Source organism: Bos grunniens, chromosome 20 (genome assembly GCF_055505025.1).
Source record: "Bos grunniens cultivar Pamir isolate PY7600 chromosome 20, Bosgru_T2T1.0, whole genome shotgun sequence".
NCBI classification, from domain to species: Eukaryota; Metazoa; Chordata; class Mammalia; order Artiodactyla; family Bovidae; genus Bos; species Bos grunniens.
Window position 1 is genome coordinate 187,422 of NC_141184.1, and position 26,687 is coordinate 214,108.

The window sequence follows — 26,687 nt, forward strand, 5'->3', positions numbered from 1 at the left end:
GGTTGAGGTGTTTTTGAACTGGTCACGTCCACCCAGGGAAGGAGAGCAACGTCTGCAGTGGCTACATTCTGTGTCTGGTTCTGGGCTCCCCTCCCACCAGCCGCAGGAGGGCCCAGAGCCAGCCTCACCGTCCAGACACCTGCACTGTCCAGCTGCTCACCTGGAGAGGACGACCCTGGGGCCGTGGCTGGCGGAGCAGGGCCGGGCTAGCACGGGGCCAGCTCCCAGGGCCCGGGGGTCCGCACCTGCCTCCACTCTCGTGGCGCTGCCCTGGCAGCCCACTGCCTCTTTCAAGAACTGTTTGCAAGCGCTGTCGCTTTCCGAGGCTGGAGCCCAAGGCCAAGTTTACTGTTTGTGGGATCTATAAACAGCCGGCGAGCCATCCCCAGCAGAAGCGCCTCGCACGCACACGGGCCCCGCGGCGAGGCCCAGCGAGTGATCTGGCTCCAGCAGGCCCAGCGGCCGGTGCCCCGCTCGCGTGACTGGCGGCCTATGGCCCGGCCTGTGGTGTTGCTCCGTTGCCGTGGCGACAGCTCTCAGGGGAGGGCCCAGCTCCCAACTTCCCTTCATTCCAAGGAGGGGCGAGGAGAGGGGCTGCTGGAACTGTTCCTTTTCCCTCTTCTTTTTCCTCTGCTGTGACCTTGACGAGCAATCTTTGAAGTGCTCGCCGGCTATTTTTCTGCCTGTGTTGGAAGACACCAGGATGTTCAAGGGCTGCCCAGAGGAAGTCCCGCTTGCTCAGCCGTTTGCGCCGACCCCTGCCCGGGGCCGCCGGCGGCGTCGGGGGCGGGGCGCGGGCCGGCCCTGCAGAGGCAGGTGCAGCCCCCGTGACCGGCTGTCATTGAGCGCGGACGCGGTTGTTTCTGCTCTTAAAAAAGCGCAGCCTTCAGCTTGGGGCCAAATTCTTTTCTCCGCTTGGAGAAGTGATCTCATTTTCCATGTACCATATTTAAAAAAAAAACACAAAAGTCTTGCAGGATTAAAAGAGAGAGAGAAAACAAACAAACGTTTGCGATGCATATTTGCTCCGGCCGGTCCCACATGTGCAGCAGTATTTGGCGTGAGGCTTCCAGGCCAGAATGTCGATCTGATATTGAATCCATATGACTCGGCAAACAGCGTTTACGGTCGTTTTTCTTTTTAAAATTTCTGCCTGGTGAGTTAAAATTAAGGTTGTTTTCGGCTGTGACTAATCTCGTAAAATCTTTTTGGAGACGGCATTTGATGCACTCAGACCATGAGCATCTCTTTGGTCTTTGGACTCTTACTAGTGGGACGTTGTGAGTCTGGGCTGCCTCTGAGATGGGAAATTCTGTGTGGACAGCTGGTGGCGCCCACTTCGCCCACTCCCACCGCTGGGGGCGAGTGGGGGTCCCCACGCCTGCAGCTTGCCCGGGGCAGGGGGACAAGGCTCTCGGGCCACCACCGCCCAGCCCCGCGTGGCGTCTGGGCCACGTGGCCACTGGTCAGTGAGTCTATAAGAAGGAGGGACAGTAACCTCGTTGCCACAGTAATGGAGCCACACCACAAGGCCACCAAAGCCTGCGGTGGCCTTGGCATGGCCACCCTGCTTCTGCCCAGATTACTGGGGTGGGACTTAGATGGGCAGCCTGCAGGCCTTTCCTGAGAGGTTCCTGCCAGCTCTGGGTCAGGCGCGAGGCCCATGGCTGCCCGCTCCGGCTTTCCTGGCCAGAGGGCTTGGTCACAGTGGCAGAGGCAGCAGGCTGCACCAGCCCCCAGGGCCTCGGCCACCAGAACCTGCCGGCTGCGGGGCAGGGTGGGGAAGGAGGCAGGCACCCTGAGCGGGTGTTCTGCCGAGTCCCTGGGTCACAGGAGGCCAGGTTTGCAGGGCAGGCTCTGGAAGCCATTGCAGGAGGGCCACGGGCAGCGGTGTGAGCACCAGCACCGCCCTCGTCCTGGGGGATGCCCAGCTCTGGGGGCAGCAGGTCCCACCACGCAGGTGCCCAGCAGGTGCCCAGCAGCGCTGCAGCAAGGGAAGGCGGTGGCCTTTCCTCCTTGCCTTAGGCATCATCCATCCACGCAGCATCTTCCATCCAGACGCGCGTGAATCCGGGAGCCCCTACCAGGAGCTGAGAGCAGCCCAGATGCCCGTTGAGCGGCAGGGGATATGCAGTGCAGCCTGTGGGTGCAGTGGAGTACTAGTCAGTCTTGAAGAGGAAGGGAATTCTGACACAGGCTCTGCACGGATGAGCTTGAGGATATCGTGCTGAGAGCTCGAGCCCGGCCCGGAAGGGCCAGTCCTGTGAGTCCACTCAGGAGGCCCCTGGAGGAGTCAGGCTCCTGGAGACAGGAAGCAGATGGTGGCAGCCGGGACTGGGGAGGGCCGGATTGTCAGCCTGGGAAGATGAGAAGGCTCTGGAGATGATGCCGCTGGCGGCTGTACAACCACAGGGCTTGTGGGGATGAACTGCGCGCGTGAGTGTGGCTAAAATGGTGAGCTTTCTGCTGTATACGTTTTACCACAATATGAGAAGAGCTGGTATTTCGAAGTGCGGTTCTTGTACGTGTTGGTGTCTGAGGGACATGGGCGTCCAAGCCTCAGTGGTCCAGCTCATCATAGATTCTGAGGCTGATGGTGCTTCCAAAAGTCCTCCAGGCTGTGAACATGGACACGCAGGTTTTGTGTTTTTAGGCGAAGTATGTCTGAAGTGGTGCAGAAACCACGAGGGGCACTGTCCGGACTTGTCACCGCCCAGCGGGGGTGCGTTCAGTCTGCCTGGGGACCACTCACAGACGGGGCTCTCCGTGCCCAGCCTCCTGTCCTGGAGATCTACCCACACCCTGCCGGTCAGCACACAGGAAAACCTGGCCTCTGTTACACCCTGTAACAGCCCAGATGTTTCACGGGTCTCCCCACCCCCACCAAGAAATCTGGGGCCTCCTAGCAGAGGCACGTGGGGGAGATTCGGACATGGTCACAGACTTGTGACCCCCCCACCAGGATGAGTGCAGGCAAACACTGGACCTTCCCCCCCGCTGCCCGAAGGTGTGTGGGCAGTGGGAACAGGCACTTCCCTGGAACTGCACAGGAACTCGTGACAAATGCTGCCGTCTGGGAACGCGGACGTTCCGGTGGACACAGAGTGCACAGGGTTGACTGTCACTTCACTGGAGTCCGGGGGTTGTGGCTGGTATTTTGATAACAGGCTTTTGGTGAGATGTGGTCGCTGGCGGCAGACTGCTGGGGGCAGGGGTGCCTCGGGGGGCTGTGTGAGCTTGGGTTGCTCATGCAGGAGACTCAGCGCAAAGTCTAAATCTGACTGCAGATCACCACCCTGATGTTTGCACCTGTGTGTCAGAAACTCACCCAGAACTGTGCACCGAGGCGAGCCGCTGGGTGTCACAGCTCACGTGGGCTGTGGCTTTTCAAGTCGTGTGGGCACAGGCTGCGCAAGGATTCTCCGGGGGAATGTGACGTCTGCATCTGAGGCAGCAATCTGATCTCAGCTGTGAGCCCCTGGCATCTCTGATATGTCTTAGGCTGCTTTAACATCTTAGTGATTCCCTCTTTTTCTAAAAAAATTTTTTGTTTATTTATTCATTTATTTGGCTGTGCTGGGTCTTCAGTGCTGCATGTGGGTTTCTCTGGTTGTGGCGCCTGGGTTTCTCGCTGTGCTGGCTTCTCTTGTTGCAGAGCATGGGCTGTAGGTGCTCCGGCTCAGTAGCTGGGGCTCGTGGACTTTGCCCCTTGGCCTGTGGGATCTCCCCAGACCAAGGGTCGAGCCCGTGTCACCTGCATTGGCAGGCAGACTCTTATCCACTGAACCACTAGGGAGCCGGTTAGTGCTTCCCTCTTGAATAAGATCTTTTGTTGAGTGTTTACTGTATGTTTGCCTGAGTGCTGTGATGTTTCTTCTCTGAGTTACACTCTAGCAGCTAAGGTGTGGCTTCACAGCAGAGCAAGGTCCCGTGTGCAGCTGTGAGGCTGTGTCCCTTTCTGGGGGTTTCCTTGGGAATCTTGTGTGATGTCAGGTTGGGCAGAACACACAATTTCCTTTTGGGCGGGACATTGCACTCCATTGATAAATTCATCTTTATGATGGTGAGTCACCCTGTCCAAGACCAAAGGATGTCTTTCTATTGTTCACATATAATTTGGTGTCTCTTGAGATGTTTTAACGTTTTCTTTACATAAATTTTGCGTTTTTCTGATTGAGTTTGCAAGTGTTAGGTCTTCTAAAGAGGACTTTATCCATCAGACTGTCCTCTAATATGGTCATTATTCTAGTATGTAAGAAAAGTTATGACCAACCTAGATAGCATATTGAAAAGCAGAGACATTACTTTGCCAACAAAGGTCCGTCTAGTCAAGGCTATGGTTTTTCCTGTGGTCATGTATGGATGTGAGAGTTGGACTGTGAAGAAGGCTGAGCACCGAAGAATTGATGCTTTTGAACTGTGGTGTTGGAGAAGACTCTTGAGAGTTCCTTGGACTTCAAGGAGATCCAACCAGTCCATCCTAAAGGAGATCAGTCCTGAGATTTCTTTGGAAGGACTGATGCTAAAGCTGAAACTCCAGTACTTTGGCCACCTCACGCGAAGAGTTAAGTCATTGGAAAAGACTGTGATGCTGGGAGGGATTGGGGGCAGGAGGAGAAGGGGACGACAGAGGATAAGATGGCTGGATGGCATCACCGACTCGATGGACATGAGTCTGGGTGAACTCCGGGAGTTGGTGATGGACAGGGAGGCCTGGCGTGCTGCGATTCATGGGGTCACAAAGAGTCGGACACGCCTGAGGGACTGAACTGAACTGAAAGGCTATTGACTATGTATTTAATTTTATATCCTTCCTGTTTACTAAAGTCTTTCACTTGGGTCACTTTATCATTGATTCTCTAGGGTTTTCCAAATAAACGAAGGAGTCCTCTGCAGGTAGTAATCCTTTTACCTTCTCAGTGTTAAACCTCCCATTGAGCTCCCTTCTAGTTGCAACAGTTAACACCCCAGAAACTATAGGACAGGCCTCAGCAAACCTTTTCTGTAAGTGGCAGGTGGTGTTTCAGCCTCCACGGGCCATGTTGTCTCTCTCGGAACTATTTAGCTTTGCTCTTGTAGTGCACATATGTAAATGAGCAGGTTTGGCCACAGTGTACGGTGGACTGGAGGGGCACTGTAGTTCACACACCCCTGGAGAGGGATGTCAGGGCATCCTTGCCTGGCTTCCTGATCCTCCTGGAAGATCAGGAAGCCAGGCAAGCCAGGGTTTTCCAGCATATTCCTCATTAATTAAGTTGCTACCTTAGGAATAACGTGGACACACACACACGTCCACACGCAGTATCATGTTACAAGGTATTCATAATTCCTATTTTCTTGAGTGTTTTTTAATCAGAAATTAGTGTTGCATTTTGTTGAAAGCTTTTTTGCCATCTATGAAGATGGCAAAAGTTATAGATTTTTCTCCTTAAATCTATAAACTTGCTTGTCTGGTTAGTTGCTCAGTCATGTCTGCCTTTGGAGTCAGATGGACTGTAGCCATCCAGGCTTATCTGCCCATAGGATGTTTCAGGCTAGAATACTGGAGTGGGAGAAGGGTATGCCCTTCTCCAGAGGATCTTCCTGACCCAGGGACCGATAAGCTTGGTATATTGTATTGATGACTTTCCTGATACTGAGCCAAGCGTGTTTCTCCAGAGGATCTTCCTGACCCGGGGACCGATAAGCTTGGTGTATTGTACTGATGACTTTCCTGATACTGAGCCAAGCGTGTTTCTCCAGAGGATCTTCCTGACCCAGGGACTAATAAGCTTGGTGTATTACATTGATGACTTTCTCGATACTGAGCCAAGCGTGCACTCATGGAGTAAATTATCTTGGTCACAATGTATTGTTTTCATAAAGTGAAACTGAAATCTGTTTGCTAATATTTTATTTAGCATATTTGGCATCAATAGTCAAAGTCTGTAATTTTATTTTTATTGAGTTTTCTTATCATAATTAACTGTCCATGTTATAGTTCTTAAGAATTGGAGACTTTTCTTCACTTTCTATTTCTGAGACAATTTAGGGGCATTGTTATTATCTTATTTTTAAAGATTTTTAAAGCACCTGGGTCAGGCACGTTATCCTGGGTTAGTGCCTTGATAACTTCGTTTCTTCTACAGAAATTGTGCTTCAAGGTTTCCATCTCTAACGGGTTAATTCTGGTAAATTATTTAATTTCTTGAGTATCATTTTTAATACTTCCTCACTGTATTTTTAGCATCTGTAGGGGATGTAATGATGTATTCTTTAAAACTCCTTGTGTCAGTAGTATTTTTCTTGATAAATCATCTAGGAGCTTATCAATTTTATTAATCTTTTTAAAGAAGCAATTTTCCACTTTGTAACAATCTTTATTATTTAACTATTTGAAGAGTTTTCATCGTTTCTTCTCTTATTTTTGATTTTTCTCTCCTTCTTCTTCTTCTTGTTCAGTCTCTCAGTTGTGTCCAACTCTTTGCAACCCCATGGACTGGAGCACACCAGGCTTCCCTGTCCATTACCATCTCCCAGAGTTTGTTCAAACTCATGTCCATTGAGTCGGTGATGCCATCCAACCATCTCATCCTCTGTCGTCTCCTTTTCCTCTTCCTTCTATCTTTCCCAGCATCAGGGTCTTTTCCAATGAGTTGGCTCTTTGCATTAGGTGGTCAAAGTATTGGAACTTCAGCTTCAGCATCAGTCCTTCCAATGAATATTCAGGACTGATTTCCTTTAGGATTGACTTGTTCAATCCCTTGCAGTCCAAGGGACTCTCAAGAGTCTTCCCTAGCACCACAGTTCGAAAGCATCAATTTTTCAGTGCTCAGCCTTCTTTATGGTCAAACTCTCACATCCATACATGGCTACTGGAAAAACCATAGCCTTGACTATATGGACCTTTGTCAGCAGAGCGATGTCTCTGCTTTTTAATATGCTGTCTAGGTTGGTCATAGCTTTTCTTGCAAGGAGCAAGCGTCTTTGAATTTCACGGCTGCAGTCACCATCCGCAGTGATTTTGGAGTCCAAGAAAATAAAGTTTGTCATTGTTTCCATTTTTTCCCCATATTCGCCTTGAAGTGATGAAACCAGATGCCATGATCTTAATTTTTTGAATGTTGAGCTTTAAGCCAGCTTTTTCACTTTCCTCTTTCACTTTCATCAAGAGGCTGTTTAGTTTCTCTTCGCTTTCTGCCAAAAGGGTGGTGTCATCTGCGTATCTGAGGTTATTGATGTTGATACTGGAATCTTAATTCCAGCTTGTGCTTTATCCTCCTCCTTACATTGTGTTTAATTGTCTCTAGTTTCTTGAGGAGGAATTACACACTTTGTTCTTTTGAAGCAGTCATCATAAGCTTACTGGGACTTTACGGTGCCTTTTCTGATTATATGTAACTTGCAGTTCATCACCTCTGTGTGTCCTCATCATGACGGGGTGCAGAGTTCTGTAGTTTTACCTGTCCTTGTGGTTCTCCATCAGTTTTTAGAAGTGTGAGGCTTTGGATTTAGGTGGCTGCCATTATCCTATCACTTCATGGCAAATAAAAGGTAAACAGTGGAAGCAGTGACCGATTCTCTTTTCATAGGCTCCAAGTGGACCTTGATTGCAGCCATGAAATTAAAAGACACTTGCTCCTTGGAAGAAAAGCTATGGCAAACCTAGACAGCCTATTAAAAAGCAGAGATGTCACTTTGCCGAGAAGGGTCTGTATAATTAAAGCTATGGTTTTGCTAGTGGTAGTCATGTACAGATGTAAAAGTTGGACCATAAAGAAGGCTGAGCACCAAAGAATTGATGCTTTCAAATTATAGTGCTGGAGAAGACTCTCGAAAGTCCCTTCGACTACAAGGAAATCAAACTAAAGTCCATTCTAAAGGAAATCAGTCCTGAATATTCTTTGGAAGGACTGATGCTGAAGCTCCAATACTTTGGCTACCTGATGGGAAGAGCCGACTCATCGGAGAAGACCCTGATGCTGGGAAAGACTGAGGGCAAGTGGAGAAGGGGACGACAGAGGATGAGGTGGTTGGATGGCATCACTGACTCAATGGACATAATTTGAGCAAGCTCCAGCAGATAGTGGAGGACATAAGAGCTATAGTCCATGGAGTCACAAAGATATATGACTTAGAGACTGAACAACATTATCCTGGGCTCCCTAGAAATCTTCAATACCAGTAATTTGAAAGCTCCTAGAAATTGATATTTATAAATCCTAATAGAAAAATCAGCACATAACATGCACAGGTATTTTACCAAAAAAGAAATACAAGTTACCAATGAATGTGTGAAATGCTTTTCAATCTAATTAATAGTCAAAGAATGAAAATTATAATGATGGTAAAATAATTTATCACATAAAATTGGCAAAGATTAGAAAAAAGAAAGAAGTACCCAGCATGGTCAAGAATTAAGAGAAATGAATATTATAATGTATTGCTGATAGCTGCAAGCTTCATGGAAGTTAATGCAAAGTCTCTAAATGTCTGCATGTTAAAGATTCCAGCTGAGGTATTGTGAGCGCCACCGTCCAGCTGCCTAATCCTCCCTAACCTCCGGCTCTGCCCTGGCCCCGGAGAGTCAGACTGCTCGCGCCCGCCTGCAGGGGGTGGCACACAGCATAGTGAGCCACTCCACACGTGGCGCCTGCACTCGCCAGGACCCACACCGCCTGGGCTGCTGTCTGCCTTGTCAGGACGAGGAGGACGCCAGACAGACGGGCAGGCAGACAGCTGGCTGACAGGGTGGGCACTGATCACATGCTTACGTGCCTGTGGTCCCTCACGCACCCTCACTAGCCTTGGCTCTGGGAAGCCTGTGCAGGAGGGGCTGGAGGGCCTGCTTTTCAAAAAAAGGGAAACGTTAAATGAGCCCAAACAGTGCATGCCACAATAGTTACAGACATAACAGATTTAACAATCATTAAGATATTGTGAATAATGATACTAGAATTCACCCCCTTTTCACTCACCATCTCCCCAAAATGCACCCAGACTGGAGGATCTTAGAGGTGAGGTGAACCAGATGTTCTAGGAATACATTTTCTCATCATAAATAAGTGGGTATAGAAAATGAAAAAAGAGGGAAAGGATGTTTGATGATTTAGGTACGCTTGAACACCAAAATAAAGAGAGAAGCTTATAGGTGGATTTCCTTGAATATAGATGAATATTTCCCAAGTGAAATGCGTCAGTTCCAAGAACATATTAGAAATGATGACCAGATAAGATTTGCCCTCCATAGGCAAGAATGATGCACCATCAGAAGATCTGGTAGTGTAACATTAATAGACTAAAGAAAATCTATGTGATGATTTCAGTAGATACAGAAATAGCCCTTTTTGGAGCTCAACATTTTTCATGATAAAAATTCCTAGACAAACCAGAACGTGGTATAGAAGAGGACGGGAAAACCCACCTCGTGGCGCAAACGTTCCTGTTGTGTTCCAGGTATCCATGTGTCTCATCTCACCATGGTGATGTTTGTATTTTATAAAACATCGTTTGATAATCATTAGAAAAAGAACCCAAGTCATGAGCCTTATAAATGGTGACCAAGTTTCTCATGTCACCTGCTGGCTCAGGACACTTTGCGAATAGTCATAAAAAACTAAACGCGGGCCTTTCTGGAGGTTATGAATTCAGACCACAAAACAGGGAGGAAATGGTTGAAAAGCCAACCAGAAACAGTGCCTGATGCTTTTACTGCGAGTGATGTCATGCGAGTGACGTCGGCGTTCTTTTTGTTCTAGTCCCTCCACGGCTTCGCTCTGGTGGTGAGCGCGGAAGGGATGATCTTCTACGCGTCGGCCACGATCGTGGACTACCTGGGCTTCCACCAGGTAAGCACAGCGCCCTGTCTGCTGGGTTCAGTCCCGCTGCCTTGAAGGCGCGCTGTCTTCAAGGCGTGTGTGTGCTTCGTTGCTCAGTCATGTCTGACTCTGCAACCCCGTGGACTGTAGCCCATCAGACTCCTCTGTCCGGGGAATTCTCCAGGCAAGAATACTGGAGTGGATTGCCTTTCCTTCCCAACCCAGGGATCAAACCCGGGTCTCCTGCATTGCAGGCGGATTCTTTATTGTCTGAGCCACCCAGGACCTTGAACTTTTAAACTTCAAGGTTTAAAATGTCTCTAAAATAAAACTTTTTCTTTTTTTAAATCACCGACCTTTTGTCAGATGAGATTTTGCACACCTGGCTTTGTCTGAGGCTCAGGGTCATGGCGAGAGGCATGATGGTGTCTTGGGTGTTCCTGGTCTCAAAGCAGGGACTTCTGCGCCTGCAGCCCTACCTCTGCGTTCCTCGCTGCGAGAGGCTGGTCAGGGCCAGGGCAGGGACGTGTCCTGAGCTGCACTTCAGTGTCTCAAACCCCGGATGCGACATACAGTCAGGATGCAGTGTGCTCCAGAATCACTCTTGCTGGTGTGCGGATAGCTCGCCCAGGATGTTGCCCCAGGTCAGCACAGCCTGGACGATTCCAGACCTCAGGGCAGAGCAGGAACCTCAGGGCAGAGCAGGATGGAGTCCATCCAACCCTAGGTCCAAGGAGGTGGCTCAGTGAGAAGCCCCAGGAAAGGAAGTGGGACCTAGCTTGGCCTCTGGGAGGGAAAAGTCTCACGAGCAATCCCAGCCCAGAGTCAAACACTGGTAAAACCTCCTGGCTCTGCAACTTGGGCGGCTGGGGTCTGAGGACAAGCTGGGCACAAGTGTGGCCACCCCCCCCCCAAAAAAAAAAACCTGTCCCCCACCCCAGCCCTCTGCAGGGAGCTCATAGCACAGGGTTATAAACTCCAGGAAGCCACCAACTGCCAGCCCTGGCACCTTCCCTGAGGAATTCAAGATAAAAACAGGTGGATTTGAGAGAGAACAAGACAGAACCTGGAAAAACCCAGAATACAGTGTGTCTGGGCTCAGGCCCTCCTCCGGGGGCACTTGACTATAGAGAATGACTGTAAGCTTAAAGACACAGGGTGAGCCAGAGAGAGCTGCAGGCACCGCGGGTGGAGGGCAGTGGGGCTGAGCCGGCCCTAGAGCACATTTGAGACCCCCTCGCCGGCAAGGCCACGGTGGCCCCTGGGAGGTGGACAGTCCACCAAGGGGCCCGCCCGCTGGTGTGCTTGCCTGGAGGCTGGAGACCACCCCGCGGAGCCAGGGCACCTCTGCGGGCCAGGCGAAACATTCGCAGCACCCGGGTCAGAGCCCAGCGAGGAAGGAGATGGGGGACAAGACGTGCAGTTAATACCGAAAATCTTCCCAATGGGCCAGAAGCTACGGCCACCGGCCGGCCTGGGTTCGGGGTTCGGGGAGAAGCCCGGAGGTCAGAGGTCGGGAGGCCTGCGGGCATCCGGCTCCGCCCCTTAGACGCCGGCCTTCTCCCGCAAGCTGCCAGACGGGCCTCCGGGCGCGCGCTCAGCGCCTCTCCACCTGCCTGCGTCCTGCGGGACCTCCTTCCTTGGTCGCTCCGCGGAGGCCGCGCTCACGGGGCCGGGCCCCTCTCGAGCAGCGCCCCTCTCCCAGGCCCGCGGGGGCGGAGAGAGGCCGTGGGCGCGACGATTCGAGTCCCAAGTAATGAAGCCTTCCTCGCGCCGCTGGACGGTGTGTGCAGCATCTGGATCTAGAAAAATGAGATGTGGTCGCGTGTGCCCCTTGAGACTTTTCATTTTTTGCCCCAATCGCTGTTGCCTGAGTTGCTCTGTAAATTCTCGGGACACCCACACCACCTGCCTTTGACTGTGTAATTCGAAGGTCCCACCCCTGTGTTGGGTTTCAGTGGGAAATGCAGGTGCCCTGTAGAGACCCGATTCCAGGTCTGAACTTGCTAATTGGAGCTTTTGTTTTCTTGGAACTGGGTTATTTCCTCTGAAGTGTTAGAAGTTAAAAAAAAAAAAAAAAAAGTTTTGCCTTTTATTATAAGGAAATTGTTTCCAAATGCCATTAAATCAGGCAGTGCCTCTAGTTTATGTAAAACATTTCGTGAACATATTAGACCAGCCCTGTGCTATTATTGTCAGCTTCTTGGGCAAAGTGCTTTACAAAAAGTCAGGAACCAGCCGTTTCCTGTGGCAACCTGAGTGCATCGGCTCAGCATCTTGCATTTCAGTGCTCTTTGAGATGAACAAATAGGCTTTAGATGTATATTTTAGTTGCCCTTGGCCTCTGCTGCTACAAGACGTTGTCCATTCTCTCCGAGGTCAGCAGTGGGAGCGTCTCATCCCCAGGTGAATCAGGACGGATGTGAGGGCCTGTGGCAGGAAGCAGTTAAGGGCCCACGGGCATGGAGAGCGGATATATGCTCTCTCTGCACAAAAGACAAAGATGGTCACTACTGGAATGAGCTGTTTGTGAAAATGGCTGTGCTTTTATCCTCAACTCTGCGGAGGGTGGTTCGGAGCCAAGATGAGACGCTCTGACCTGACCAGAGCGGGCTTGTTCTGTGCTCTGTGAACAGCTGACACGTCACTCTCCCCTGCTTCGCAGATCCCCCACCATTTCTTCTTGACCTCGTTTGTAGGAATCAAACCCTAGACATTAGGAAAGACGAAGGGAAGCCAGGCTAACTGCCACGATCTCGGTTTTCTCATCCCAGAAAGTGTCGACATTTAAGTGTGTGTGTGTTAGTTGTTCATCTGTGTCCAACTCTTTGTGACTCCGTGCACAGTAACCCTCCGGGCTTCTCTAACACCTTCAGAGTCGCCTGATCTGCGATGCCTCCTTCAGCTCTGCTTGTCCTCCTCCAAGTCGATCTCCTCCTGTGTCAGTTAAGCCGCGGACCCACCCTTTGCAGCCGTTCGTGGATTATCTGAGGTGTGCGGAGACGGCAAATGGGGCAGCAGGGCGCCCCTGGGGTTCTGCTGAAACTCACCAGGGGAATATGTGGACCACAGTGCCTACTTATTAGTCTACAGTGAGAAATACCAGCACTCAGACATCAGCACAGTTTTTTCCTTTAATCAAAACCATGGAGGGGAAAATGCCATCCATCAAAGAAGGATGGAAAATTCCTAGTAATGAGTCAAGCAAATCATACATAGTACTTCCACTCAGAAAATATAAAGCATTATTTAAAGAAATTTAAAGATCCAGAGCATCGAAGAATTGATGCTTTCTAATTGTGGTGCTGAAGAAGACTCTTGAGAGTCCCTTGGACAGCAAGGAGATCCAACCAGTCAGTCCTAAAGGAAATCAGTCCCGAATATTCATTGGAAGGACTGATGCTGAAGCTGAAGCTCCAATACTTTGGCCACTAGATGCAAAGAGCTGACTCACTGGAAAAGACCCTGATGCTGGGAAAGATTGAAGGCAGGAGGAGAAGGGGGCGACAGAGGATGAGATGGTTGGATGGCATCACCAACTCAGTGGACATGAGTTTGAGTAGGCTCCAGGAGACAGGGAAAGACAGGGAGGCCTGGTGTGCTGCAGTCCATGGGGTTGCAAAGAGTCGGGCATGACTTAGCAACTGAACAACAAGAAAATGGAAAGATATGCTGTGAATGGAGGACTTAACATTATTATCATAAAGGTGACAGATCAAGTTATAGAGTAACTGGCGTCCCTGGTGGCTCAGTGGAAAAGAATCCACCTGCCAATGCAGGAGGCACAGGTTCAATCCCTAGGTCAGGAAGATCCCTGAAGAAGGAAATGGCAACCCAGTCCAGTCTTCTTGCTTGAGGAATCCCATGGACAGAGGAGCCTGGCGGGCTATAGTCCATGGTGTCTCTAAGAGTCAGGCACAGCTTAGCGACGTAACAACCACACCAAAGAACAAGCACTGTGCTTTTCTGGGAGGAAATTGGACAAGCTGATTGGAAATGCAGAGACCTGAGCAAACCCAGCACCATGGGAGAGGGCATCAATGGTCTCTGGGACATACACTCCCAGACACGGCACCTCATGTCCAGCTCAGTGGCTGAGACCAGTGGGGTTGGTGCAAAGAAGGACACACGGCCTCGTAAGACAGGGGAGGTTCACAGCAGATTTTGGTTCACAGTGAAGCCGAAGTTGCCAGGAGGTGGGCAGGTGCTGGTCTTGTCAGTAAATGGTGCCTCATGGACTGGATCCTCTTGAAAAAAATGAATCTTGACACCTGCCTCACACCACACAGAGTCAATGGTAGATGGTGGAAGTTTCTAGAAGATGACAGGGCAGAGTCAGGAGGTATCTGAGGAACAAACACACAGAGAGGACAGAAGCCCTAAAGCCCTGACCATGAGGACAGACTGACAGATCAGGCCGTGTCAGAGCCATGAGGAGCACAGCAGGCCCAGGAGTGGGAAGATGTCTGCCAAGGAGTCCACCCAAGACAGGACTCCCACCCGGGAGGGTGCAGAAGGTGACAGGGCAGCCAGGCGGCCCCGTGGAGATTCGAGAGGACGACAGCAGCAGGCGGTGCGCATGCGTACATTCATCTGAAGACCAATAAACCTGTGGGAAGGCGCTCCGCTTCGTTAGTCCTCCTGATGTGCCGATTGAACACTAAACAGAAATTGTGACGTGGGGACGCACGGCTCACAAAGAACGCGGAGCGCCTGGGCTCGCACACGGCTGGAGCAGGTGTGCTTGCACGCTCACTCTGGCGGCTGGCGGTGTGTTCTGCTGGGGCTGAGGCCCTGTCCACCCCATGGCCCACATTCCAGGCCGGGGTGCAGGCTCAGCAGAACCGCCCTGGAAGACACAGCAGCCGCGCCGGTGAGAGGCCCAGACGGCAGGGAGGGACTCCCCACCGGCCTCCCCAGAGCCACACCACGGAGGGGCTGAACCACTGCTTCAGGCACCAGGGGCCGCGCCACCATCGTGAGATGGCACAGAGGGCACAGGGCTCCGTTTGAGAACAGAACCAGCCCGGGGTGCGGGGTCTGTGCCGTGGTCGCCTCCACAGAGGGCGGAGGGAAGGGTTCTGAGTCCTGACTGGGTGGGGAAGCTGCGTGACTATGATGTGGGCACGTTTCACATTCTGTGTTACGCCTGCATCACTAAACTGCATGAGGAGAGCTTCACTATGGGACATGCCCTTATGACTCTAGAACCTCCAGGTGAGGGGAGCAGCCAGATGAGGGGAGCCTCCAGGTGAGGGGGCCTCCAGGTGAGAGGGGAGCTTCCAGGTGAAGGGGAGCCTCTAGGTGAGGGGAGCTTCCAGGTGAGGGGAGCCTCCAGGTGAAGGGGCCTCCAGTTGAGGGGTGACTTCAGGTGAGAGGGAGCCTCCAGGTGAGGGGTGACATCAGGTGAGGGGTGACATCAGGTGAGGGGTGACTTCAGGTGAGGAAGGGCTCCAGGTGAGGGGTGACATCAGGTGAGGGGGGCTCCAGGTGAGGGGGAGCCTCCAGGTGAGAGGGGAGCCGTCAGGTGAGGAGGAGTCATCAGGTGAGGGGGGCCTCCAGGTGAGGGGAGCCTCCAGTTGAGGGGTGACATCAGGTGAGGGGTGACTTCAGGTGAGGGGGGCCTCCAGGTGAGGGGAGCCTCCAGGTGAGGGGTGACTTCAGGTGAGGGGGGGCTCCAGGTGAGGGGGAGCCTCCAGGTGAGAGGGAGCCTCCAGGTGGGCACCATGTCTCCTCGGGCTCCTCTTGTAACTGTGGCCCTTGAATGTCAAACAGGTAACCCCAGGAAGGTAGAAAATGAGTGTGATTGTAACTCGAAGGCTAAACTCTAATCATGTGCGCACACTCGCCCCCACAGTCTAAAACACAGGTTTCACAGAAAGAAGCGGACGCTAAGGTCAGAAGTGCTGTAGTCCTTGGTCAGTGTTGTCCAGGGCTCTGGCATGAATGAGGACTCACGGGGGACGGGGACACACCAGACCCCTCCTGCTGACACCTGCAGCACCTTCTGATTCTCATGCACCTGGAGGCCCCCTCACCTGGAGGCCCCTCTCACCTGGAGGCTCCCCCTCACATAGAGGCTCCCCCTCACCTGGAGCCCCCCCTCACCTGGAGGCCCCCTCACCTGGAGCCCCCCCTCACATGGAGGCTCTTCCCTCACCTTGTGGCCCCCCATCCACTCTGAGTGAGGTTGCCTATTACCTCCTAAGAAGGTAGCCTCCTTTGTGAAGCCCTGATCCTCAGGAACTTTTACTCCATCTGGTTTTTACAGTGACCCAGTTGAGAAACAACTGAAACTCAGCAGTGGGCCAGTTGAAGGCGCCGAGGGGCTTCTGCGGGACGGGGGTCCCAGGGGTTAATGAGCGGTGCCGTTCAGTTCAGATGGGAAGACATGCACCAGCCTCGGTGTTTGTCGACACTCTGGATGGTTTCACCAACAGTACCGACAATCGAGTCCGCTGATATCTGCCTTCATAGCCCGAGGCAGGGCCTTGGTGCCCCCGACTGCGGGGTCCCAGCGTGGACCTGGGCAGTGGGGCAGCGCTTAGGGCCTGAGCAGGTGGGGGGACCCAGGACCAGAGAGAGGGCTGTGGGTCAGAGTCCTTGCAACATCCTGTGGGGGCAGCGGTCAGGCCAGGGGACCCCAGCCCAGCCCTGTCTCACCGTACAGGTGTGCTTCCCTAATTAACTTTGTGATCCGAGTGTAGCAAAGAGGCTGGAAGGTGACCAGACATAAGCACACAGCTCGATGCAGTTGGAGTCAGCTTTGAACAGTGGGAATCTTGATCCCAAATGAAGTTTGATCTCTGAGCCCTTGATCTGCCCCTGGAGGCACCGCCTGGCCTGGGGGGGCACTTTGTGGGCTGGACGCCTGGACTCCAGGCAGTGTTGGTTGCCTCCTGTGGGGAGGGACTTTCTCTTCACGGCTGTGACTTGCCTTTGACAGATGGATGAGATGTTTTTGTGGTCATTAACCCTGGAATACAGTGTGGACATTCCCTTGGGGTAAGGCTAAAATGACTGACTCATGTTCCAGACAGATGTGATGCACCAGAATATTTATGACTACATCCACGTGGATGACCGCCAGGACTTCTGCCGGCAGCTGCACTGGGCCATGGACCCTCCCCAGGCAGGGTGCGGGCAGCCACTACTCTCAGAGACAGGTGGGTCCTGGGGGCCCTGGTCTGATGCAGACTCGGAGGCTCCTGAGACACGTGGACGCCTCCACAGCGGTTGCCCCTTTCCCCCTCATCCTGTTGAAGCGGCATTGACACCCCTTCCTCCTCGGAGACCTCCTCCCATGCCCCCTCCCATCTCAGGCGGTTTCCGCAGGGGGCTCTCTGGCTCCCAGGGCACCTGTGTCTCCTGCTCTGTAGGGTGTGAGGCCCAGAAGCCAGGGACCCTGTCTCTAGTTTTGCAAACGCCCCCTCAGATGCACATCTTCTAGGAAATTCTCTCCACCTACCTGAGATTTACCCAAAACAGTCTCCCAAATGTTGCTGTCTGTTCGGGGACGTTGCCCCCTGTGGGCAGGACCCCCGAGGTGTCCCAGATCTGTGGCCCCTGCCCAGTGGACATGCCAGGCAGGTGCCCAGGTCCCTGGGATGGCAGAGCAGATGGGAGCTCGGGGGGCAGGGTGAGTGGCCGCCCCTGGGGTGCAGTGCAGGGAAATGGGGTCCTGGGTCTACCATACGTTCCCCACGGCGGTCAGGAACTCCAGGAGTTTCCGGCACGCCTTCACACGGCAGCGTGTGTTGCCTTCTACAGGCAGAGGAGATGCAGTGTCAGGCGCCGGCCAGCTTCACAAGCTCAGAGCAAAAGCCCAAGCTAACAGACACTCACGAGGGGCCAGTGGGGGCAGTGCTCCGGGAGGGAGGCCTGTGCGTTACGTGCCAAGAGCTGCTGTTGGCACCACGAATTTGCTGACCAGGGTGTGTTTCTGCTTTCTCCCTGGTACCCGCCGTCTGTGCCCAGGAGAGGATGCCGTCCTGGGGAGGCTGCTCCGGGCCCAGGAGGGGGGCGCAGACCCGCCCACCGAGTACTCGGCCTTCCTGACACGCTGCTTCATCTGCCGTGTGCGCTGCCTGCTGGACAGCACCTCGGGCTTCCTGGTGAGTGAGAGGGTGGGGATGGCACCTGGGGGCCTCCTGGTGAGTGAGAGGGTGCAGGATGGCACCTCGGGGCTCCTGGTGAGTGAGAGGGTGGGGATGGCACCTGGGGGCCTCCTGGTGAGTGAGAGGGTGCAGGATGGCACCTCGGGATTCCTGGTGAGTGAGAGGGTGGGGACGGCACCTCGGGCTTCCTGGTGAGTGAGAGGGTGCAGGATGGCACCTCGGGGATCCTGGTGAGTGAGAGGGTGGGGATGGCACCTGGGGGCTCCTGGTGAATGAGAGAGTGCAGGATGGCACCTTGGGCTTCCTGGTGAGTGAGAGGGTGGGGATGGCACTTTAGGGCTCCTGGCAAGTGAGAGGGTGGGGATGGCACCTCGGGCTTCCTGGTGAGTGAGAGGGTACAGGATGGCACCTCGGGCTTCCTGGTGAGTGAGTGAGTGGGGATGGCACCTGGGGGCTCCTGGTGAATGAGAGAGTGCAGGATGTCACCTTGGGCTTCCTGGTGAGTGAGAGGGTGGGGATGGCACCTGGGGGCCTCCTGGTGAGTGAGAGGGTGCAGGATGGCACCTCGGGCTTCCTGGTGAGTGAGAGGGTGGGGATGGCACCTGGGGGCCTCCTGGTGAGTGAGAGGGTGCAGGATGGCACCTCAGGCTTCCTGGTGAGAGAGTGGCTGCAGGGCCAGTGCTGCGTGAGTCCAGGCCTGGGCCTGGCACAGGGCTCCAAGGTCCATGGGAACAGTTGGCGAAGCAAGGGGTGGGGTGTGGGTGCCTTGCAGGGAGGGGGGATCTGGCCTCGATGGGGCAGGGCTGAGTCACGGCAGGTTAATGAGAATGAAGTGGGGCATCTTCAGGGGTGACACCCCCCCACCCCTGCTCATCCTTTATTCAGGCGGTTGGTTGGTTGTCCAGAAGGCCTTTTGTTTTGATCATACTTGGTTGACTCATTGGAAAAGACTCTGATGCTGGGAGGGATTGGGGGCAGGAGGAGAAGGGGACGACAGAGGATGACATGGCTGGATGGCATCACTGACTCGATGGACGTGAGTCTGAGTGAACTCCAGGAGTTGGTGATAGACAGGGAGGCCTGGTGTGCTATGATTCATGGGGTCGCAAAGAGTCGGACACGACTGAGCAACTGATCTGATCTGATCTGAAGATGATTTTTGTTCCACATGATGTAGATAGATTTTACCTAACACTGAGGCAGAGGTTGAAACCTAGGTTGAAGTGAGGCCATGTCTGAAGCACAGAGTAGAGGAAACAAGCAAAGAACTCAGTTTAGAGTGTCTTGCCATATTTTCCCACAAGGCTGGCCACGGCACATGCAGGGAAGGGCTCTGGAGTAGGGACTGAGGCTCCAAGTACGGGGTGGGGTGGGCAGCTCAGATCCCAGGCTCACCCCAGCCCCCCTGCCTGCGTTCAGCCTGCTCACACCCAGCGGCCAGGGCTGCCCCCGAGAGCCCTTGTCAAAACCTCAGGACATGCAGTTGATGTTGGGTTTTTAGCTCTAAGTCAGCCATGGCGGGAATTTTCACACCAAAGAAACTGTCCAGTGCCACAGATCAGAGCTTTTCCCCCAGAGCTGGATGTAAGGTGTCCCAGCATGGCCAGAAACTGCTCCACACCAAGCTCATGGCCAGCACACATAGAGAATTTCAGGCATTTGTTCACCCCATAAATTCATGCACAGATGGAGAGATGGAAAGATAGGTGGGTGGATGGAGGGAGGGACAGATGGAGGGATGGAGGGAGAGACTGACTGACAAGTGAGGGGCAAGAAGAGCGTGCAGCGTTACTCGTCCACACAGGGCAGGGTGCCCTGAAGCCATGCGAACTTACTCAGTTACAGATCAACTTTCCATCATAGAGAGAGCTTTTATTTTCTTTATCACACACTCCAGAGTTACTGTCTGGCTTTTTAGTTCTCACCAAATGCTCACAAGGCATCCAAGTCTACGCCCTGACCACTAATGCCGAAAAAGCTACCGTTGAACGGTTCTGCGATGACCTGCAAGGCCTCCTAGAACTAACACCGAAAGAGATGCCCTTTTCATCACGGGGGCTGGAGTGCAAAAATAAGAAGTCGAGAAATACCTGGAGGAACAGGCAAGTTTGTTCTTGGAGTATAAAATGAAGCAGGGCAAGGGCTAACAGAGTTTTGCCAAGAGAACGCACTGGCCATAGCAAACACCCTCTTCCAACAACACAAGAGAAGACTCTATACATGGACATCACCAGATGGTCAACACCGAAGTCAGATTGATTATATTCTTTGCAGCCAAAGATGGAGAAGCTCTATACAGTCAGCAGAAACAAGACCAGGAGCTGACTGTGGCTTAGATCATGAAGTCCTTGCCAAATTCAGACTTAAATTGAAGAAAGTATGGAAACCACTAGACCATTCAGGTATGACCTAAATCAAATCCCTTATAGTTATACAGTGGAAGTCACAAATAGATTACAGGGATTAGATCTGATAGACAGAGTGCCTGAAGAAGTATGGATGGACGTTCATGACACTGTACAGGAGGCAGTGATCAAGACCATCCCCCCCCAAAAAAAATGCAAAAAGGCAAAATGATTGTCTGAGGAGGCCTTACAAATAGCTGAGAAAAAAGAGAAGCAAAACGCAAAGGAGAAAATGAAAGATATACCCATCTGAATGCAGAGTTGCAAAGAATAGCAAGGAGAGGTAAGAAAGCCTTCCTCAGTGATCAATGTAAAGAAATAGAGGAAAACAACAGAATGGGAAAGACTAGAGATCTCTTCAGGAAAATTAGAGATACCAAGGGAACATTTCATGCAAAAATGGGCATAAAGGACAGAAATGGTATGGACCTAACAGAAGCAGAAGATATTAAGAAGAGGTGGCAAGAATACACAGAACTGTACAAAGAATATCTTCACGACCAAGATAATCACGATCACTATGACTGTGATCACTCACCTAGAGCCAGACATCCTGGAATGTGAAGTCAAGTGGGCCTTAAGAAGCATCACTACAAACAAAGCTAGTGGAGGTGATGGAATTCCAGTTGAGCTATTTCAAATCCTGAAAGATGATGCTGTGAAAGTGCTGCGCTCAATATGCCAATAAATTTGGAAAACTCAGCAGTGGCCACAGGACTGGAAAAGGTCAGTTTTCATTCCAATCCCAAAGAAAGGCAATACCAAAGAATGCTCAAACTACAGCACAATTGCACTCATCTCACACGCTAGTAAAGTAATGCTCAAAATTCTCCAAGCCAGGCTTCAGCAATATGTGAACCGTGAATTTCCAGATGTTCAAGCTGGTTTTAGAAAAGGCAGAGGAACCAGAGATCAAATTGCCAACATCTGCTGGATCATCAAAAAAGCAAGAGAGTTCCAGAAAAACATCTATTTCTGCTTTATTGACTATGCCAAAACCTTTGACTGTGTGGATAACAACAAACGGTGGAAAATTCTTCAAGAGATGGGAATACCAGACCACCTCACCTGCCTCCTGAGAAATCTATATGCGGGTCAAGAAGCAACAGTTAGAACTGGACATGGAACAATAGACTGGTTCCAAATTGAGAAAGGGGTATGACAAGGATGTATATTGTCACCCTGCTTATTTAACTTATATGCAGAGTACATCATGCAAAATGCTGGGCTGGATGAACCACAAGCTGGAATCAAGATTGCTGGGAGAAATATCAGAAACCTCAGATATGCAGATGACACCAACCTTATGGCAGAAGGAAAAGAGAAACTTAAGAGCCTCTTGATGAAAGTGAAAGAGGAGAGTGAAAAAACCGACTTAAAAGTCAACATTCAAAAAATGGAGATCATGGCATCTGGTCTTATCACTTCATGGCAAATAGATGGGGAAACAGTGGAAACAGTGACAGACTTTATTTTCTTGGGCTCCAAAATCACTGCAGATGGTGATTGCAGCCATGAAATTAAAAGACACTTGCTCCATGGAATAAAAGCTATGACCAACCTAGACAGCATATTAAAAAGCAGAAACATTACTTTGCCAACAAAAGTCCATCTAGTCAAAGCTATGGTTTTTCCAGTAGTCATGTGTGGATGTGAGAGTTGAACTATAATGAAAGCTGAGTGCCAAAGAATTGGTGCTTTTGAACTGTGGTGTTGGAGAAGACTCTTGAGAGTCCCTTGCACTGCAAGAAGATCCAACCAGTCAATCCTAAAAGTAATCAAGCCTGAATATTCATTGGAAGGACTGATGCTGAAGCTGAGCGTCCAGTACTTTGGCCACCAGATGCAAAGAGCTGACTCACTGGAGAAGACCTTGATGTTGGGAAAGATTGAAAGCAGGAGGAGAAGGGGACAACAGAGGATGAGATGGTTTGATGGCATCACTGACTCAGTGGACAGGAGTTTGAGCAAACTCCGGGAGATAATGGACAGGGAAGCCTGGTGTGCTGCAGTCCATGGAATCACAGAGTCGGAGAGGACTGGGCGACTGAGCTGACTAACTGAACTCATATGCTCTAGATCAGGAAAATCCAGTTGTCCCTGAGTTTTATTGCCATGAGTGGATGGCGTTTGGGGAATGGAGGGTCATGGGGCCAGTCCTCAGAGGTGGTTGGCCCCAGCACGTCCTCCCAGGGTGCTGCCTGGTGACTCGGCCGAGTCTAGGGATGTTCACGCGCCTGAATGAGGACTCACATGCCCACGAATGCGCACAACTGGAAGTTTAGAGAAAGCTACAGGGAAACCCCGATGATTCGAAAGCAGTGGGGCGCACCTGTCCCCAGGGGCCGGCATGGAAGACGTGTTGGTTCCGTCCTTGGGAATGTGAGTTCTGAGGCCTTTGGCCGTTGACCAGTTAGCCTAGCTAATATATCTTGTGACTCTGCCTTCGTTTCTGTCTTTGAAACACCAGACGATGCAGTTTCAAGGACGACTGAAGTTCCTCTTCGGTCAGAACAGGCGGGCGCCCTCGGGCGCAGCCCTGCTCCCGCGGCTGGCCCTGTTCTGCGTGGCGGCCCCCCTGGCCCTGCCGCCGGGCGTGGAGGTGAGGGTGAAGACCGTGTACCTGAGGGCGAAGCACAGGGCGGACGTCCCGGCCTCCACCGACGCCAAGTGAGTAGAGGCCCCGGCAGCCAAGCCTGTCCTCGTTACTGCTGGGCCACACGCGCTGTCTGCACACGTGCCTTTTCTGCCTGTTCTCACTTCATTTCCAGCAAGGAGTAAGATAAAAAAGTTGGCTGTTTTTAAAGCTGCTACATCATGGGAGAAGCAGCTATTAGAAAAAAGAAAGCCTGTCACTAGTATTTGTCAACCGCAGCAGCGAACACTTCTCCCTGCCTCTTGTCATCCCCCAACCCTCCACTCAGAGCCTCGGAGGCAGTGCCGGGGCCCCGGACCCCACGGGGCTGGGGGCGAGGCTGCAGCCTCCGTTTGTCCCCTCCATCGACTCCAGGCTCACAGGGGCACATGCTGGGGACAGGGACTCCACAGGTGTCCTGTCCCTCCGGCTCAGGGTGAAGAATCTGTCTGCAATGCAGGAGACCTGCATTCAATCCCTGGGCTGGGAAGATCCCCTGGAGGAGGGAATGGCCACCCCCTCCAGTATTCCTGCCTGGAGAATCCCATGGACAGAGGAGCCTGGCGGGCTACAGTCCATGGAGTTGCAGAGCTGAACATGACTGAGCGACTAACACTTTCACTTTCAGAGAGTTAGGTTTTCTAGGAGATTCCCAGCTACACTCTCTGGGACGGCTGGATCTGCGTGGGGTCAGGTTCTGGGGCAGGTCGAGCTTCTGTGTGCCTGGACACTGTGTCTGCTGCTGGGTGAGGAGGCCCTGGGGAGGGCCACGTCTGAGGTCTGCCTGTCTTCCTCCTCAGTGCCCCCCGCCGTGCCCTGTCCAGGGACAGACTCCTAGGAGACCAAGTCCCCAGCCCGCTTCTCTGTCGCTCCTTAGCACTCAGGTTTCCCTTGGACCTCAGCACCAGTTCACAGGCCCGGGAAACCTCCCATTCCTGCTTGGGGTTCATAGGGATCTGGGGGAGCCCTGCCTTCAGGCACAGGCACCTCATCACAGCCTCCAGGTCCCATGGACCCACACCCTACGGCAGCAGTGTTCTGGAGCATTTAAAAAGTAAATATATATGCTTTTTTTTAAAGGTAGAAAATGTAAAATAGGAGGAAGGAAAAACAGGATACTCATGGGAAAAAGCTGTAAAAATAACTGATGAAGCAACTGAAACATGAGGTGCAACAAGGCACAGAGGCTACACCCCCAGCACACCTGGGCGTGTCTCGTGGGGCGGGACGGCCCTGCCCACACCCCAGACCCGCGCACTCTCCGCCTGCCCCTGCCTCTCAGAGTCCTCTGCGTGTTCACACTCTCTGGGCTGGCGATGGTGACTGAGCCCATACGCTGAACTCTCAAATTCCCAGCCCTGTGATCAGACGGAGGGAAAATCCTCCCTCCATTGCTTCTCCATAGCAAAGTAATGCTCAAAATCTTCCAAACCACGCTTCAGTAGTATGTGAACCAAGAACTTCCAGATGTTCAAGCTGGATTTAAAAAGGCAGAGGAACCAGAGCTCAAAATGCCAATCTCTGTTGATCATCGAAAAAGCAAGAGAGTTCCAGAAAAACATTTACTTCTGGTTTATTGACTATGTCAAAGCCTTTGACTGTGTGGATCACAACAAACTGTAAAATTCTTCAAGACTTGGGAATACCAGACCACCTGACCTGCCTTTTGTGAAATCTGTATGCAGGTCAAGAAGCAACAGTTAGAACCAGATATGGAATAACAGACTGGTTCCAAATCGGGAAGGAGTACGTCAAGGCTGTAGTTTGTTATCTATGCAGAGTACATCATGCGAAATGCCAGGCTGGATGAAGCACAAGCTGGAATCAAGATTGCCGGGAGAAATATCAGTAACCTCAGATATGCACCCTTATGGCAGAAAGTGAAGAAGTAAGGAGCCTCTTGATGAAAGTGAAAGAGAAGATTGAAAAAGCTGGCTTAAAACTCAAGATTCAGAAAACTAAGATCATGGCATCCAGTCCCATCACTTCATGGCAAATAGATGGGGAAACAATGGAAACAGTGAAAGTAAAAGTCACTCAGTTGTGTTCAACTCTGTGACCGCATGGACTATATAGTCCATGGAATTCTCCAGGCCAGAATAGTGGAGTGGGTAGCCTTTCCCTTCTCCAGGGGATCTTCCCAACCCAGGGATCGAACCCAGGTCTCCCATATTGCAAGTGGATTCTTTACCAGCTGAGCCACCAGGGAAGCCCAAGAATACTGGAGTGGGTGCCCTTCTCCAGTGGATCTGCCCAACCCTGGAATTGAACCAGGGTCTCCTGCATTGCAGGCAGATTCTTTACCGACTGAGCTATCAGGGAAGCAAAACAGTGAGAAAGTTTATTTTTTTGGACTCCAAAATCACTGCAGATGGCGACTATAGCCATGAAATTAAAAGATGCTTGCTTTTTGGAAGAAAAGCTATGGCCAACCTAGACAGCATGTTAAAAAGCAGAGACATTACTTTGCCGACAAAGGTCTGTTAGTGAAAGCTATGGTTTTTCCAGTGGTCATGTATGGATGTGAGAGTTGGACCATAAAGAAAGCTGAGAGTTGAAGAATATATGCTTTTGAACTGTGGCATTGGAGAAGACTCTTGAGAGTCCCTTGGACTGCAAGGAGTTCCGACCAGTCCATCCTAAAGATGCTGAAGCTGAAACTCCAATACTTTGGCCACCTGATGTGAAGAACTGACTCATTTGAAAAGACCCTGATGCTGGGAAAGATTGAAGGCAGGAGGAGAAGGGGACGACAGAGAATGAGATAGTTGGATGGCATCACCAACTCGATGGACATAAGTTTGAGCAAGCTCCGGGAGTTGGTGATGGACACGGAGGCCTGGGGTGCTGCAGTCCATGGGGTTGCCAAGAGTTGGACAAAACTGAGCAACTGAACTGAACTGGACTGATCGCTTCTCCAGGAGGCGTGCTGTCCCCTGGCGGCCATGCGGGGAAGCGCAGGTGGGCCAGCCTCCACGGCGGGTGTGGACTCCCGGACCACCTGCCACTGCCCCGGGTGGCGTGGACGCCTGGATGTCCCTCGGAGGGCTGGCGAGGGTCTTCACGGTGAGGCTAGGATACTGTACAGAGGGGGACTGTGGAGCGAATACTAGACACATGTTGTAAATATCATTAAAACTCAGGGAGGTTATCACAGAGTGCCAGGCTGGACGCCCTGTGTTAACAGCAACTTCGTGTCTGCTCTCGGTTTTACACGGGACGGTGCATGTGTGTGGACGCAGTCCTCCCCGTCGGGCCCCCCTCCTTCACTGGGTCCACAAGTCCATTCTCCGCACCTGCGTCTCCATGCCTGCCCTGCAGATAGGTTCATCGGTACCGTCTTACTGGATTCCCATATATACGATAATACGTGATACTTGTTTTCCTCGGTCTGACTCACTTCACTGTATAACAAGCTCTAGGTTCAGCTGGGGGGAGCAGAGGGGATATGTGTATAATTATGGCCGATTCACATTGTTGTGTGGCAGAAGCCAACGTTGTAAAAATTTTAAAAATAAAGAAAAAAACTGGAAGAGAGGAAGAGCCCTCCAACATTTTGGGAAAGAAGCCTCTGTTGCCTTCGGGGTTTTCTGGAACCGAATCCTGCCCTGAGCTGAACTCCTTGCTGGAGCACCTCCTCCCGTCCACTCCCCTCTGAGCTCAGAGGCCGTGAGGAGCGAACCCAGGGAGTCTGAGGCCCAGGAGGCTGGCTCTGGATGGAGCATCGTGCTCG

At 52.0% G+C, this 26,687-nt stretch overlaps 1 protein-coding gene across 4 annotated transcripts in view; it reads left to right on the top strand.

Moving 5' to 3' along the window:
- The window catches only part of AHRR (aryl hydrocarbon receptor repressor), an 87,173-nt gene that overhangs the window by 55,278 nt on the left and 5,208 nt on the right, over positions 1–26,687 (top strand). For all 4 annotated transcript variants that reach the window (XM_086362335.1, XM_086362337.1, XM_086362338.1 and 1 more), the window contains exons 5-8: positions 9,738–9,827; positions 16,834–16,963; positions 17,775–17,911; positions 22,790–22,989. In XM_086362335.1, coding sequence (XP_086218461.1) covers positions 9,738–9,827; positions 16,834–16,963; positions 17,775–17,911; positions 22,790–22,989 — 557 coding nt within the window. The remainder of the gene's footprint in view (positions 1–9,737; positions 9,828–16,833; positions 16,964–17,774; positions 17,912–22,789; positions 22,990–26,687) is intronic.